Below are 17070 nucleotides of genomic sequence, written 5' to 3' on the forward strand. Positions count from 1 at the left end.
TCACGATTACAGATGATGTTAGACTGATCAGTCTTTATTGTACTTTGTTTTTACTGCTAACGCTACACATATTTTTACCTTTATCACTGGATTTGCAGCTATAAATCTATTTTATTCATTGTTGTTGTTGTTGTTCGGTTTGTCTCTATCCTTCTCTTTCCTTCTGCACCTCCCTCTATCCCAATAGTTTCAGCTGATGGCTGCTCAACATGAGTCTGGTGCTGCTTGAGGTTTCTGCCTGTTAAAAGGCATTTTTTTCCCTTGCTATCATTAAAATAAATGTAGTTTAGTTCTGTGCTCATGATGGATTAATGTTGGGTCTTAAATGTAAGAGTAAGGACTAGACCTGCTCTTTTTGCAATGTGTCTTGGAATACATTATTGAATTGGCGCTATACAAATGAAGATGTTTCTTATTCTCCCTCTTCAAAATAAAGTTCTTGAAATCATGTAGATTTTTTATGACATGAATAATAATAAATTCTTAAGACTTTTATTTGTGCCTACAGACCTTGAAATGATTGTGTCTTAAGTAAACCTAAAACCTTTTTGATTCATTGGAATTCATACATTTAAAGAAGAGAAAGTAGATGAAGTGCTTTGGATCATATGTGATGACTGATTAAAGAGACATCGCAGTTTTTTTTTATATTATCATTTAATTTATTTTCTTAGCTAAGCTGGTTACAGCTCGTGGTCTTCTGGGTGGTAGAGTTCGCTCATCAGTCGGTAGATGTATGACGGTGCATGTCCTCCAATGTTAGAGATGAACAGAGTGATGAGCTCAGGCGGGACGTAGTCAAACACGGGACAATGCACGTTCACCTTTGAGAGAATCTCACCTAAAATACAAAAGGATTACTGTAAATTCAAAGGCTGAAATATTTACTTCTGAATATCAATAATAATTTGTTCTGAATGTGGGAGATACCTTCGGTGAAAGGAAGCACCTCATGTGGGGAGACAAACTTATGGAAGGTATCTTCTTCATTTGGAAACTAAGGACACAAATTGCTTGTTTTTTTTAATTTGTTGTCAGCAGAAATGACAGAAATCTTGCATGTAGGAGGGTCTTCTCACCTGAGGAGAGAGCTTGAACATGGGAGCACAAACAATCAGAGGGGTCGAGTGGTGCTTGGCTGCAAGTGCCAGAGTGTGTGTCCCGTTGACGGCCCTCAGCCCTCCATTTGCCAGAACTGTCTGCGTACCAATGATGACCTGAAAAGAGATCATTGCACAGTTTAACACACCTGCTGTGACATGATGGTTCCAAAAGCTTTCTGTAGCGTTAAATACCTTATTAACACGAGACATGACTGCAAATATGGCAGCGTCTGCAATCACGGTTGTTTCAATTCCAGCTTTTGATAGACTGGTCGCCATTTCATGTCCCTGGAAGAACAAAAACATTCAATTAAAATATATACAAAATAATGGACATCAGTGGCACCATGTTTTCTTGTTTTCCTACCTGGCAGAAGGGGGCGCACTCTGCCACGATGACGTGGAACTTGCGTTTTCGTGCAGCGTCTTCGAGAAAAGCCTCCACTGTGCGAGAGCGGCCGATGGTCATGATGACCTCATTGGAGTGAATGTGCTCGAGAGCCTGCATTGCAATGTTGTCCGTTGTTCCCTCTGATGAAGGTGAAGGTGTGCAGAAAAATAAAGTGACTTTTTGTTAACCTCACAAAATAAATGCATATCTGTATGAATGAAAGACCTGCAGATGGATAAACAACTTGTAGGGGAATAAAACGCACCCAGCTCTGTCAGCAGCTCATTGATGGCCTCGATCACGTTCGCTTTAAGGGCGGCAAAATGCTGCCTGAAGTTCTCCTCGCTGAGTCCTCCAGAGGTCAGCAGCTTGTGAAGAGATTCCTGCTGATCGGTCTCTTCACTGCTGCCTCGAGATCTGCAGAGAACCACAGCATACATACGTTTTTAGCAAGCTTTAGTCAAGTTTAGTCAAGCTTTGTAGAAACACTGCATTTATTTTCTTACACACTGTGTAATGTGGAAGGTGGTAGATCAGAAGCAGTGCATTAACCCAGTAGATTAAGTGAATGAGCAAAATCAGGAATACAGCAAGTGCCATTACCCAGAATAGTTAGGAAAGGGAAACACCAGTGGATGAAAGAACACCTCATGGGGAAAAAAAACAACAACTGTTGTATTAAAGATGTGTGTTGCTAAGGAGATCGGGCGGGTTGTGGTTGGCTGGATCCTCCTGTATGCATGTCAAAGCGTCCCTGAGCAAGATAGACACTTATGTGCAGGAAAATGTATTGCATGACAGCTTATTTTTTTCCTGATAAATTTACATTTCATGAAGAAAAAAGACTGAATATTTACGTTGGTCTAAATTGAGCTGTTGTAAAAACAAAAAGGGGGGGGGGTTAAATCAGGTTTTAACCTTGGTGAATTTGATTATTCAGAAGGAAGCAACCTTTAACTGAACTTTTTTCCACATCTTCTCTCCACGAGGCCTTATGTACAATAAAAGAATGTATATTCAGTGACTTTATTCGACAACCCTCCCAGTGAATAGTCTGGATTAAACAGTGTTTTACTCCGTTTCCTCCACGAGGCATCTCACCTGGCATATTCTTCCCTGATGATTTTCAGTACCCGTCTGATCATGTTTCCCACCGTGGTCTCTGATGGCTGGGCGGCAGTCATTCTCCGGCCCTCTTTTCGAATTAATTCCATCAGATCGCCTGAAATGGAGAACATTATTAGCGGAATAAGATATCATCTAAATAAGCGACACATAATGGCAAACTGCTATGAACTATACTAACTGTTTTAATACACATCTTCATCCATGACACACATGAATAATTATTTTCCCTCAGGCTGTCACCCTACTGAACTCCATACCAAAGTGTACTTTGCCCCCCCCCGTGGACACTACTCCTAAATTCTTGACTGTACATTTGTACTTGACTTTACATTGAACACTGCACTTCCTATACTACTTGACTGTATATATAATAGCCTATGCCACTTGATATTTATTGTTTATTATGTCCATACTGTAAATATTGTTCATACTGTAACTATCTTATATCCATCAATGCTGCTCTATAATATACCAGTCTTACCTGTATCCTCTGCACCAGCTTACCTTACTACCATATTGCACTTTATGCCTATTCATGTTTGTACTGCACCTTTGTTGCTCTTTTGCACTTTTTTTGGTTAGAACGCCAAAAACATTTCGTTGTCTCTGTACTTGTACTCTGCACAATGACAATAAAGTTGAATCTAATCTAATCTAATCTAATAATGGGAGATCTGCACCTTTCTGTTTGCGGTATAAGGAACATCAGTGTGAGACAGACTGAGTTTTCACCTGCATATCTTTACCATGGCTGCACACAACCAGGGGAACCAGGGGCCTGTAGCCTCATGAAACTAACATAGCAGTCCACTCATTAGTCAACCAAAATCCTTCTTTTGACACTGCAGTAATTCCCCCACAGTAGTGACCAGAGGTATCTGTTACCACACATTTCACAGCTGTTGCTGAAATTACAACAGCTGTGACTTCATGTCAACAATAGCACCCTACAATGAAGTGACATACTTTGTGACGTGTGTTGCTGTAATTACTGAGGTAAGCTGAGGTAAAAGTAGCGTGACACACCTGCGCTGCTCCACCGAGCCTGGGCTGTGATTCTGCGGAGCAGGGCGGTCGTTTCTCGGGCTGTCTCCGCCGAGCCTCGCAGCGGCCCCGTCCCACTCCCTCCACGCTTCAGGTCGGACAGGAAGGCTTCAATCCTCTCCGTCAGGTCTGTTTCTTTGTCAGGGCCCGGCATCGTTCTTACAAAAAAAAAAAACAGGACTAGCTGATTGAGGGAAAAGGTAAAGGCAACCCAATGTGTCAAGAGAATCTACAACGCAAGTGTTTACACGGTAGAGGAAGTACTTTAGGAGTACGTCCGGGTGTTCTTCTTCTTCTTCTTCTGTCTGGTAAACTCCGGTTGGAAACGAGCGTTCAAGTGGAGTTACCGCCACCCCGATCCCTGTCGCAAAGATAATATAAAATAGAAATATTTACAGTCGATGTTTATAATCCGTGCGCGATCATTTGCAGTCTCTTGTGGGTACTGTTTCGTCATCTGCAGCCTTCAGGGGCTTTTGTCCATCTGTCAAGGATAGATAACCAAATGCTTTTCTCCTGCTTTGTACAACTGTCTTAGCTCAGGCGCAATTAAAAATAATTTATATGCCCTTGGATTGACACTTATATATATTCAATAGATGAATACAATTATTATCTTAACTTGGATCAAACAGGTAGAGTTGCTCACAACTGCGCAGGCCAAGTTGATCACGAATTACACCTGAAAACTGAATCAATAAAAATGTAAAAAAGTAAATTTATAGTCTGAAAATAACTATTTCATTGGGCACTACAGCAGCCAGCAGAGCAACAAAAGCTTTGTGGCAATTGAATATACTCTCAAAGATGGAGATATCGTCAGTATTTTTCTGTGAAATTACAGCCTTCATAAATAATAATATATGTCTGCATTTCTTTTGGATCTTTTTTCGTACACATATTCATATTTAATCCTCTCGGTGAATGTTTAGTGATTTTTAAATGTTCTATTCTTAATGTTTCTTTATTCCTTTGTCTTGATGCGTTTGATGTCTTGTGTGAAGCACTTTGAATTGCCTTGTTGCAGAAATGACCTACATCATGAAACGTGACTTCCAACAACTCCTTCCAGACCCATGCATTAAGCACAAACGAGTTAAAAACATGCTAGACAGCATAACTAATGTAAATCCATCCAATATTTTATTGAATAAAAGCCCAACACAAATTTACAAAATTTATCAGTCAACATAAAAATTATTGATTACGCACAATGCGCATGTCCATTGTTAAAAATGTATCCATGACAGATGCCTTAATTAATCCCTGTCAAAAAACAATCCCACACTCTCTTGTAACCCAAGCCTCAAATAAATGTCTGAACAAACAAAGCAAGCTGGATGGATCTGCAAGTCACTGTACTTACGATGTGATAGTTTGATAATTTAAAACAGATTACTAAATTTACCAGTGTGTAAAGATAAAGCGTGAATGACAAAGGAAAATTCTAAATTGTTTGGGTATCCTTCTTTACATCTGCTGTAAAACCTCCACCCAAAGCATTCTGACAAAAGAAATGTGTACAAGTATAAAGACAAAGGTTTTGGTTTCTGGCTATTTTAATTGGTGATAAATTCATTTTTTCAGGTGTTTCATAAACAAAACTAGAACGTGAGAGAGCTCATAAAAGTGACCTTTTTTTAATAACTAAGAGAATATTACTCAGAAAGCTCATAACCCCCCACCCAAAAATATAAACCAATCAAAGCAACTAAGAAGCATTTACAAAATGAAAAAAAAAAAACAACCTAAAGACACTGTTAAATTTAGCTACCAAACATGTATGCAAATTAAGTGACAAAACACAGGAGTTCAGTGGTCGCCAATCTTTTCATCAAAGTAACATCAAACCACTTTTTCAAATAGCCTTCACTTGATAAAAAGGGCACCAAGGATCTAGATTGCTTGGCGTGGCAAATAATGTGTACATCAACAGAGGGGCAAATGACATTCGCTCATGGCACATCCATTCAAAGTGAGCTCAAAATCAAACATCACTGTTCAACTGATTGAAGGAACAAGTTCTTATTGAGAAAGCTGCAACATTTAAAACAGTGCAGACAGAAATGAGAGGTACCATAGAGAAGGACACGTGCGTTCTCCATGCCTCACAGTGCATTTCTCCCTACAGCGCTTTGCATGTTTCAAGCCACTTAATAAGCAGGTGGATCTTTTTTTCAGAGGACAAGCCGGGTACTCTTTCAGCCGTGAAATCTAGAATTTGAGAGCCCCTCAACCCCACTTGCTGTCTGTTGTTTGATGAAGCTAGTCCAAGAAGGGTGGATGTTGGGATGTGTTGGCTGGCTGGCAGGCTGGCAGGCAGCTTCCCTCGAAGTGAAGGAGCCAGGAGTCGCTCTACTCGATCAGCTTCTTTGCCTTGAAGAAGCGCCGCAAGTAGAAGACCTGCCATGTAGCCAGCCCGATGAGACAGCACATGGAGAATATGCTGAAGTACAGCACGCGCGTGTTGGTTGACTCTGGAGAGGGGGGGGGAACAGAAGAGTGTTATTATTGGTCAGGGGCTTCTTGTTTAATACAATGATCCAACCTACAAAAAGAGACAACTATACTCCCATTCCCTATGGTGATTCAAACACTTCCTCAAGCTTCTTCAAACTTTAAGTTATAATTAATCTTGTACAGTCAGATAAGTCACCATATTTTTCAAACTGGACTTTTTGCATGAGCAGAACCTGAACATTTTCTGCTTACTCTGAACATAATGGGTGAGATTTTGACCATTGAGTTTATTTTTTTAAGTTTACTGTTCTTACTAGTGTTGACAAATAGAGAGAAGGGCAGATGTACTTTTGTCTTTTTGATATCAATGGAATGGAAACAGAAAAGAAGTAAAGAGCTGCAGATGTAGACATTATGGTGTCTTTGAGCCTTATATTACAATAACTGTCAAAACAACCACATGCTACACTAACATCTCACTCCCATTAATAGCTTCACTTTTCCAAAATCAAGGGGAAAAACTTGAATAGCTTTAATTGAGATTGAAGCAGACACAAATTCTGATGTGCAAAAAAAAGTAATCTTATTTTGTAAAGCCTTGTGATTGTTGTGAAAATAGATGAACAGGTCAAACATTTCTCTCCCCAAAATACTTGCTGTCTCGTCTCAGCGATCAAATATAAAAAAGAAATATGATCGAAGGGAATTAGAAAAAATAATCCCCAGACATGATTTAGCTAAACTGTAATCTTTAAAATATCAGCCTGGTTTAAGGACAAGATAAGATGTTTAAGTTAATTAAGTGAGCCAGATTTTTTGGGGCTGAGAAATTGTCTTGTACAAGTTGTCATTTGTGTTTTTTCTTTTCTTTTTTTTAATGTTTTTTAGACAAAGTAGGAAATCAGGGAGAGAGAGAGAGAGTGAGGGGGGAATGACTTGTGTGAAAGGAGTGACAGATTAAACTAGAACCCTGGCTGCCTGCTTTGAGGACTATTGCCTCCATATAAGGAGTGCGACCTAACTGCTAGGCCAACAGCGCCTCTGGTAATTCGTGTTTTGTAGGCAAGTTAACCAAATTCTTTGCTTTCTCACCGTTGGTGTCCCGCATCTCCTCCTCTCTCTTCTTCATGTAAGCAAAGTCATTCACAATGGACTCTGACAGGTCCTCCAGTCGCCTCAGCTCCACCTCCAGAGGCTTCAGCTTCTCCACCTTGGCAATCTGGAGAGACAAACACAAGCTGTTAAAAAGTGATGCCTGGGAATTCATAGTAATGATAGAAATTATTTTCAAAACAGTGTCATTGTTGAATTTGTCCAGTAGGTGTCCCTCATGAGCTGTGAATGCACCTCGTGCATTTGAACTGTGTACTCCCACTTACACCTGTTCATCAATGACTGGTGAGATGGCTTCTATGTGAACTCTGGTGTGAACTGAACAGCTGCACCGCCTGAGGTGGCGTTTGATCTTTATCAAACTTTTGTTCAGCTTGATTGCAGTGAAAATTCAAGAGAGCATTCACCGATATAAAACGTGTGGCATGTACAAAAATGTGTCAAAGCTAATGAAAAAAAAAAAAAAGATGACAACACTTTTGCTCAGCTGACGAGTGATTGACAAGAAAGAGAAAACTGAAAAAGCCTGATTTAACCCTTTCCAAAAAAGTATTCCCCCTATTATGTTTCTTAAGGGGCACCATAGAACTCTGAAGTATTTTCAGAGTATTTTTTTTTTCACCCCTGAGAATTGTGTACACCTAGTTTTGCATGAGATTTTTAAGATCATGGTATTGCACAGAGAAAATTGTCCACAGCTGTTATTGCACATTATTGCATCATTTTTGCGAATAGTTATTAAAACAGGTTTATCACCCATGATGTGGATAGCTGTCTATTGAGCAGGCGAGGTGTGGGGTGTGGTATTTCAGTCCCGACTTAATGTCTTGTGATCAAGTCTTACAGCGACTGGAAAGAAGCTGTTGTGGAAGCGGACATTGTGAGTGAAGAAGCTCACTGGCCTGTGGTGTCTCAGGTTGTAGCCTGAGTCCTTCCACCTGAATGAGCTGGATGATGTTTGTCCCTGATGATGCTCTGTGTTATTCTCCTGCAGCACTGTGTGTGCAGTCAGTGTGCCCACGTGTGCAGAGATGAAGTGTTTCACAACAACTAGGAATGTAACGATTCACTCAACTCACGATACGATTCTCTCACGATTTATTTCACAAAATGAGACTGTAGACAAATTATAAAAAAGATTCCTTTTTTTTAAATCTCTCAACAAGGGGAGGTGATTGGAGCTTCTCATTGTGGTGTCGATTAAAATGCTGCATCATGTTGGTTGTGCTGTTTGTGTAGTTCCCTGTCTTCTTGCAACATTTGCAGTTTTTTGTCTTTTTGTCTGTTATCTTCTCACCTCTTTCATTTCCTGTCTTGGGGAAGCCAAAATGCTTCCACACCTCCGATTTAAAAGACGGTGGTGCGTCCTCAATTTCAAAATCTTGATCTACAGCTGCTGATGCTCATGATATTATTGCGACCTTTGAATCGATTTATCACAATTTAAGATTCATCTTTACATCCTTAACAACAACACATAGTAAGTAGACTGTGTTGAATCTCCATAATCATTAAGAAGTGTTTAGTTTATGACAATCAAATGTATTGTTTATCTATCCTGCATTCATGCAAAAGGGCTTATACATTTCTGATAACCTACACTGAGATGAATTGTTTTTCCATGATTTCTTACTGTTTGCCACATTTGTATTACAATAAATACACAATGTAAGGTAAAGGGATTCCAGTCAGTTCAGTACCAGTTTGAAAGCTTTTTGTGCTCATTTCCATAAATGTTTTGTGAATCAGAAGTATGTTGGCCTGCATAATTGTGACATGAAATTATAATACTGTCTCATCCAAAGCGTGAACTGACAAAGCAACGCAACACATTAAAACAGCTAAACAAATAACAACTTTGTTTCTCTTCTTCTTTGTCTGATGAACCAATCTATAGTCGGAGTTCTGCAGCAGCCCCAGATACGGTTAGTTGTTCTAAAAAAACCTTTTAAAAAGGAAAACTGGCTAGAAATGCAGAATGCATATGACATCAAATAAGCAGAGAACAAAAAAACAGGAAACTTTTACAGAACAGGTTGCATCTGCCAAGACCACATACCTAAACACTGTCAAAGAACAAAATCGGTGTTACCAGTAACACACCCATCTACGCAGGTGAATACATGTGTGAATTCAGCTCCACCCACCTTCCCACAAACAGGCATGCCCACCCGAGCTCTCCCTGAACATCCGCCTCCACTATGAGCAGAACAGAACGTCATGTTTGTGCAGCGTGTGGGAGGGAGGGTGATTCTCGCCTCACAGAGCTTTAGCACTTCTTATTTTTAAGTGTTGCCTGAGGCACCCACAGCACCAAGTGTTATTCATTCTCAGAAGAACTGCTGGGTAGTGTAAGTGATGATGCACAAGGATATGTCCCTATTAAGGAAAATGTGAAGTGTAGAGGAGGCAGAGACCCTCCCCTTATGTAAATACTGGGTCAACTCTAAGTCATTCTCATAATTTGACAATTGCAACTTCAACTGCCAGTTAAACATTGCAACTTTTTTTTTTAGATGTTGCAGAAATCTAATTATGGTGCATGAGCAGAATATACTTGTTTGGACAGATACTTATCTAACAAGGTTTCTTGAGTTAGGATGTAGTGAAACATTTAACAAGGATCATACTAATGAGTAGGGACGTAAAGATTAATCATAAAATCGTGATAAATTTATTAAAAGGTGTCAAGAGTCACATCGGTACTCCGAGAAATTAAACGCAATAACATCGGGAGTGTCAGCAGTGGCGGTTGGCAGCTGCGGAGCAAGATTTTGAAATTGAGGACGCACCACAAAGAAGACAAACAGCACAAGCAACATGATGCAGCATTTAATCGACACCACAACGAGAAGCTCCAATCACCTCCCCTTGTTGAGAGATAAGAAACATTAAAAGGCGACACTGACAAGTGGGTTTGCAGCCCCTAAAGGAATCTTTTTCAGTCATAATTTGTCTAAAGCCTCATTCTTTAAAATAAATCATGAGAGAATTGCATCGTGAGTCGAGTGAATCCTTTTTTTTTTTTAAACCAACTTCCCAAAAGAAGAAACAAAGTTTTTATTGTATTATGAATGTTTGGATTACCCAAAATAATTTCTCCAGGGTCATGTTGGCTGTTGATTGAAATAGACCTGTGGCTTTTATTAAACTACAATGTATATGTAGACAAAATAGATCTATTGAAAGCCCCGCCTTCAGACCAATGACCCACATTCACTGATCGTGTCCTCGCACTGCAGACAGATATCCACACATCTTTACAATGACAAAGAAAGCATGCTTCTTCGACCCTGCTTACCTCTTCATAGTTTTTGGCCTCCACACCATGCTTCATGTCCAGATTGACCAGCTGGTCAGGCACTCTTCCAGTCCCTGATGAAAATGAGCAGAGATGTCAGCATCGTATGAAAATCACTTAGTAAATGTGTTCCCTCTTTATGCTTTGTTAACAAAGTTGAAGTGCAAAAATCTCCAAGCTGCCAAAAAAAAACTTTTCACTGTTATTATTTTTTCCAAACACTAGGTGCAATTTCCCTTTCATTCATCCCGAATATCTTTTCAGCTTTTCTTTTGCGCACCAACCACTAAGCTGACAGCGTCCCAATAAATCTGAATTTTGTGACAGTGAGCCACCTGATCGTGGCACTTACCCATGGGTGACTTGCTCTCGAAGCACACTTCAAACATGTCATAGTCCTCTGTGGTGAATGCAAACTTTCCTTTTGTGGCATCTTCCTTGGAGTAAAGAGTGTGGCTGGAGGAATCTGTGATCTGCAAAGTTAAAGAAAATAATGCCGGATTACAAAAAATCCATCTAGTCTTTTACTTAAAAAAAAAAAACATCCTAGAATCTCAAATGTGAGGAGTTGCAGCTTTTAGTGATCAAAGTGAAGACATGAACTTAAATGGTTTTAGCAGGGTATTTCAATAATTTCTGTTCTATTTCTATCTACAGATTTAGTTTTGGATATTTAATTGCAATTATAAAAAGTTTAAATCAGGTTAACACTAACAGCAGCATGTTGGTTACTTCTTAGCAGCTGTTCAACATAAAGACTGTTTATCAATACAAAAAAAAACCACTCTCCGTTAGGGTGCAACCTCTTAACAACAATTGTAAGATTATTACATGTAGGGAGAATCCTAGAAACCCTCGATTAAAACATGAGTACCTACACGCTGTGGAGTGTCATTAATTGGGCTAATGTGCTAACACCGCTAGCTTGTTGAATGGAGGGTAAGACTGACGTGTTACAGCAGCAGAGCAGAGCCGCTGACATGGAGAGGAAACATTTCACACAAGCCAGTCGCACTAATATGGTAGAATAACCACCCACGGTAGGTGATAAAACGAATGGCGTCGGATTAAATTAGGAGAATGCCAAAGCATACACATAACCAATAAGGGTGGCGATCACTGACGTTAGCTCGCTAATTAGCAACTAAAACCAGGAAGACGAGTTTCCGAGGCCTAGGCTACAGACGATGTTCACAATAGAAAGATAATAAATCAGACGCACTGCACCGACTGTAAACACTTTCTATATCTTAGGGGTTTCTCTTGTTAACGCTAATGTGAGTCAACATGCACGGTAACTGGATGGAGACATTTCGGCCTCCGTACAGACAGGTAGCTGGTCGAGGTCTGTGCTCACCTTCAGATTAGTTTTCGTGTTCGCCTGTTCACTTATTTCATACTCCCCCGTGACCAGGACGTCTTTGTGGATCTCCTCTCGTAAGCACTTTCTTGTGTTGACCGGTAAAAAGAAAGAAATGGAGAATACGGATTCAATAAGAACCGGTAACAGCAGTAGCACTGCGAGTCGAGCCATGGCTAACCCCTCAACAAACCGACCAACCAGCCCGTGCCAGACCAGCCAGCTTAACACCAAGTTCCAACTCACACAACCGGCCTGACGGGGCTCTCCAGCGCCGCCGCCGGCCTGGAGGGAGAACTACACCCTATCTGCCAGCTCAAGATTCAAGATTTCTATTTGTCACACGCTCATACAGATGTGCAGTGAAATGTAAGGACTGTTCCGCAAGGCCATGCAATAAACACTCAAATTACTAATACACATATTTACAGTAAAATAGAATATAATGTAAAAAATAAAAATAATAATTATTTGAATGTACAAAATATAAAATATAGAGTAATGTAAACAGTGTAAAGTGTCAGTGTGTAAAGTGTCCAGGGTTTCCAGGGTCCAGTAAAATAGAATATAATGTAAAAATTAAAAAAAAAAGAATTATTTGAATGTACAAAATATAAAATATAGAATAATGTAAACAGTGTAAAGTGTCAGTGTGTAAAGTGTCCAGGGTTTCCAGGGTCCAGTAAAATAGAATATAATGTAAAAATTTAAAAAAAGAATTATTTGAATGTACAAAATATAAAATATAGAATAATTTAAACAGTGTAAAGTGTCAGTGTGTAAAGTGTCCAGGGTGTCAAAGTGCAATGTGCAGATTGAAATGTGTGGTGTGTGTACATCATGTAGTCACAGTTCTGTTTCGTTTTTAACTGAGGAGAGTGGAGTTAACAGTCCGGACAGCCTGAGGAAAAGAAGCTCTTCCTGAGTCTTTCTGTGTTCGCCTTGATGTGTCGAAGGCGCCTGCCAGAGGGTAGCCACGTAAACAGTCCGTTGCCTGGGTGGTGGGGATCACTCATGATCCTCTTTGCCCTGGCTGTGCTCCTCCTTGTGAAGATTTCAGGTTCATTCCAAGTCAATTTCCCTATGGAGGGGTCAAAAGCTGAGCAAGGCTGGATAAAAACCCTTTGCTAAAAATCTTGGCGGTCCCCAATAAATAGACTTTATGGTAAACCTGGATGGATTCATGCATAAAACTGAAAGAGAACCAATACCTTTACAACTTTTTAGTGAAGCTGTCTGCCACATTTGGCAGATGAGGGATAGAATTTATGAATCCGAAACATTCTTGCAACCTAAGTGCCCCCTTTGTTCCTGAGCAATTACACAGATAATACTGTTAAACTGTAGCAGCAGAGCAAAATATCTTTATTATAGTTTCATTAATTTATAGTTTATATCAACAATTAAAAAAAAAATACAAAACTCCAAGGATCTGCATTTGTCAACAGAGCTGTCAATCATGAGTTACATCAGCTCTTTTTGCAATATACAACTAATAAGTCAAAAAACAATTCCACATGAAAAAACATCACGAATCTGGGTTTGATAAAAATGTATTTGACGTGTATTTTAGCATCATAGTTTGACGAATGTCCCTTCTATTAACATGGAGGAGTCAGGGTTTTATGACCTACACTGCATCCAGTCAGCAGGGTTAAACATTTTTCCTTCACTCTAATGTGAGTGTTTAAACCATAGACAGTATAAAACATGGACGTAGTCTCAGTGATGTCACCCATTGGTTTATCAAGCTGACATTTGAAGCCCACCAATGATGGTTGCCACATTGGGAAATGCTGTCTCAAACTAACATTTGGTCAACCCAGTAACGGGGAAAGAGCTGAAGCTGAGGCAGGCTTTAAGCCTCCTGACAAACCGCTATAACACGCCCGCCCATCAGTCAGATCAGCCACGCCCCTTATTATGAATGACTTTTAGCCTTATTAACAGATTAGCTTCTTTTTTTTTCAAATTCACCCCTGTAGTGGGGACCGATCAAGAAATAATCTAAACAGACCAAATTCTTCTTTTTTTTAAACCAGGCTGTAAACATGTTTACTTCTGCTATGAAAATGGACATTTCTAATAGGTGTGTATGTGATTTCCTAATTTGCAGCCAGCATAAACACAAGATGAAGTCTGAGCTTGTATATCTGAAACGACAGACAGACAGACAGACAGACAAATAGATAGATATTAGATAGATACGTTAATGATCCCAAGGGAAATTATTCTACATTTCTTAAACCTACTCGCATTTACTCACCCCATTTACTCTTCACATCTGTTCTGCAAACAGTCTTAATATTATTGGAGTCTATAGATTTTCACAAAATGTGTTACCATAATTACATAATAATCTGCCTAGATGTGATGGTGACTCCTGGTTACGTACATATCACCCTCAGTGTTGGCTGGGTTTTTTTTAAAGATCCCAAAAGCTATTATTTTTCTGTCAGCAGCTCACAGATTACCCAATTATATATGATAGAGCTGTCCAGTTTCCAGGGAAACATCCTTGTTACTGATCCCACGAGACAAGGACAGGCTGCTGTGTGGGGAGTCTGGCACTAAGTGCACTGTAATTATTGGATGGAGAAATCCCTTCAGTATTGTAGCTTAGTGCGTCAAAAAACCCTCCAAGAATAGCTTGTCACACACGCACCTCCATGCAGAGCGCTTATGTCAGAAATTAAAATCTTACAATTGCTGTAACTAATCAATATTTTTACATGTTTAATCGCTAAAATATGAACCTCCTGTGTTTTACACTTTTTTTTAAATTCCCAAGGACAAAACAGAGTCTGTACGGAACCTGGAAAGTTACTTGAATAATCTCACTATAGACTGTACAATTTTATCACCTCTGGGCACTTGTCAGCAAGTCATTATGAAAGTTGTACTTTGGAGGAACACTTCCTTAAATGAGATTGGACAAAGAATGCTGACGCAAGAGTCTACACACCCTTCATTGGATTGCTGTCGTTCTTTGAGTTATAATTGTTATCACCTCCAGATAAGGCACTGAAAAAATAAATAAAAGTTAGACACACGAATGCACTGATAAGAGCACAGAATAATCAAATTAGGTCATGCATATACAGATCACTGTCATATATTGTAAATACTGTAGATATATGCACACAGTATTCCTTCTATTGGTTGTTAAATATGCTGAGAAAAAAATCACCTGCTTCAGTAAAAATGCATTTTGTGTATGTCATTCTAAATGCTTAGCAACAGTATCAATCTATCAGTCACAGCGGGGAGACACAGAAGTGATCATGGACTTTTAAAGTCTTCCTATTGTCTCTCGACAAAACATAGGTGTGTATGGGTTCCATTGTGACACAGAGGTGAACCCAACTATTTCATCACTGTGCTCACAATTACATCAAAGCAGGGATCTCTGTCTGCCTCCTTCCCTCCTCCTCCTCCTCCTCCCCTTGCTCTCACTTTTCTCCTCTCTTTCTTATGGCGTATGCTGCCTGCTTCCTCCCCTGGGTTGCAGCACCGACGCAGGTTGGCGTCATAGTGGTCTAATTTTACTGCTGTTGATGCTGATGTTAAAAGAAGCAATAGGCACCTGCTATTTCTGCTGCTTCCCCATCTCCCCAGGGCTGGCAAAGGGGTATTAATAGACAGCGCTATTAGGGGCTGCATGGTTGCGCTGGGAGTGAAAATAAAAGGAAAAGTGGCTCGGCTAAAGTGCAAAAAGAAACACAAATACAGCAGTTATACAATAGCACATTGTTGACAGATAAGAGGCTATGTAAAACAAGTTCAGTTTATCTTAAAGGTGAAACACGGTACTTCTGTACTTCTTTATTTATTATTGTACATTGAACATTTGAATTGTTTTATGCCAGGTTCTACTTTTCAAGAATTGGCTTCGAGAAAATAGAGGAACGGCCCGTGTTGCACAAAAAGGGTGTGACTACACTGGAAGGCCTCAAACGTCAGAGTAAGTTAGTTATTGTGCGCTGGTAGTCTTCCACTCAGTGTGTCCCTCGTGAGCGCACGCCACACATTTCCTGTGTAAAGCCATTAAGCAACCTGCCTCGCCTTCTGATGATTCTTAACATGGTGAAATATTGATCAAGGGTGAAATTACCAATTGAGGTGAAAGAGTGTCAAGTAGAAGAGAGGGGGGGAATGATTTGGTCAGATGTGTACACTTAAATTACACTGTGATCGTTGAATAATATGATATTTAATTTGTCACTGAACATTGTGAAATGGATTTTCCGTTTCAATGTCCATGAATTGTTTTTAAGAGGAACATCTCCTCTTAAAAAAGATGGAAAAGTAAAGATTGCATGGTCACAAAGACGCATGTCATTTACAGATTATAGAGAACCTTGCTTGCAATGGGACCATAAAACTAAAAGCTGAACTAAAGTAGGCCTTTAGATGTCCTGTATTTGTCAAAAAATCATGGAGTAGAAAAAAGCAAATCAAGTTTTTAAGGATCAAACCCTTTAAAAGTTATTGTTCACACAGTTTGGGTTAGTTGCATGTTTCTTTACAGCCGTATATATGCACTTATATAAAGCGGTCTCCAGCCTTTTCTGTATGTGGGAAAAGATAATATTCTAGATTTGGAGAATGTTAAATATTGAATTGTGAAGCTTATCGTTAAAGAGATTTAGGGAATATGCCTGTACATCTTGGCACAGGTGTGCAAATGTTTATTTTGTGTGTCTTTGATTGGAAGGAAGAGTTTCGAAAAAGGCTGAAATAACAAAACAAAAAAAACATTAACAGATTTCAAGCAGCCTATACACTTAAAGTCCAGCTGTCTACATGTCCTAAGTCCATTTGCTGATATTCAAAGCTTCTGCCTTTGCCTTCATGAATTATTCCTGCCGACTAACCCTTTCTTGGATTGTGCTGTAATCACATCTTTGACAGTGGGAGGAGATATTGTGATAAAATTCAAGCCTTCTGGGGAAACAGAATAAATCAAAGCCATCGTGGATAGTGGTTGAAATGTTGCTTTCACATACAAATGATTTCTGTTGTATAACCATGAGCGTGCAGCCGTCGAAAACACATCGCCTCGCTTATGGAATCAAAGAATCACGTTTTCCTGTTTGTTCTCATACATAGGCGGTCAAATAAGTTTCATCCATAGGGAAGACTCAAGACGAATAGGCTACTTTGTTCG

General features: G+C 39.6%; 2 protein-coding genes across 2 annotated transcripts; both read right to left on the reverse strand.

The window, feature by feature from the left end:
* Positions 1–638: 638 nt before the first annotated feature.
* eif2b2 (eukaryotic translation initiation factor 2B, subunit 2 beta) lies at positions 639–3891 on the reverse strand. The gene is made up of 8 exons (XM_061052120.1): positions 3649–3891; positions 2596–2716; positions 1760–1911; positions 1471–1634; positions 1296–1391; positions 1080–1217; positions 931–997; positions 639–841 (listed from the first exon to the last, which is right to left on the reverse strand). The coding sequence occupies exons 1-8, from the start codon at positions 3818–3820 to the stop codon at positions 684–686; spliced, it is 1068 nt and encodes a 355-aa protein (XP_060908103.1). The 5' UTR covers positions 3821–3891; the 3' UTR covers positions 639–683.
* An 896-nt stretch (positions 3892–4787) lies between these two features.
* tmed10 (transmembrane p24 trafficking protein 10) lies at positions 4788–12134 on the reverse strand. The gene is made up of 5 exons (XM_061052121.1): positions 11898–12134; positions 10893–11013; positions 10541–10614; positions 7219–7345; positions 4788–6143 (listed from the first exon to the last, which is right to left on the reverse strand). Exons 1-5 carry the CDS (start codon positions 12072–12074, stop codon positions 6022–6024), a joined length of 621 nt encoding a protein of 206 aa, XP_060908104.1. The 5' UTR covers positions 12075–12134; the 3' UTR covers positions 4788–6021.
* Positions 12135–17070: the final 4936 nt, after the last annotated feature.

The sequence above is a fragment of the Labrus mixtus genome, chromosome 12, assembly GCF_963584025.1.
Source record: "Labrus mixtus chromosome 12, fLabMix1.1, whole genome shotgun sequence".
Taxonomy (NCBI): Eukaryota; Metazoa; Chordata; class Actinopteri; order Labriformes; family Labridae; genus Labrus; species Labrus mixtus.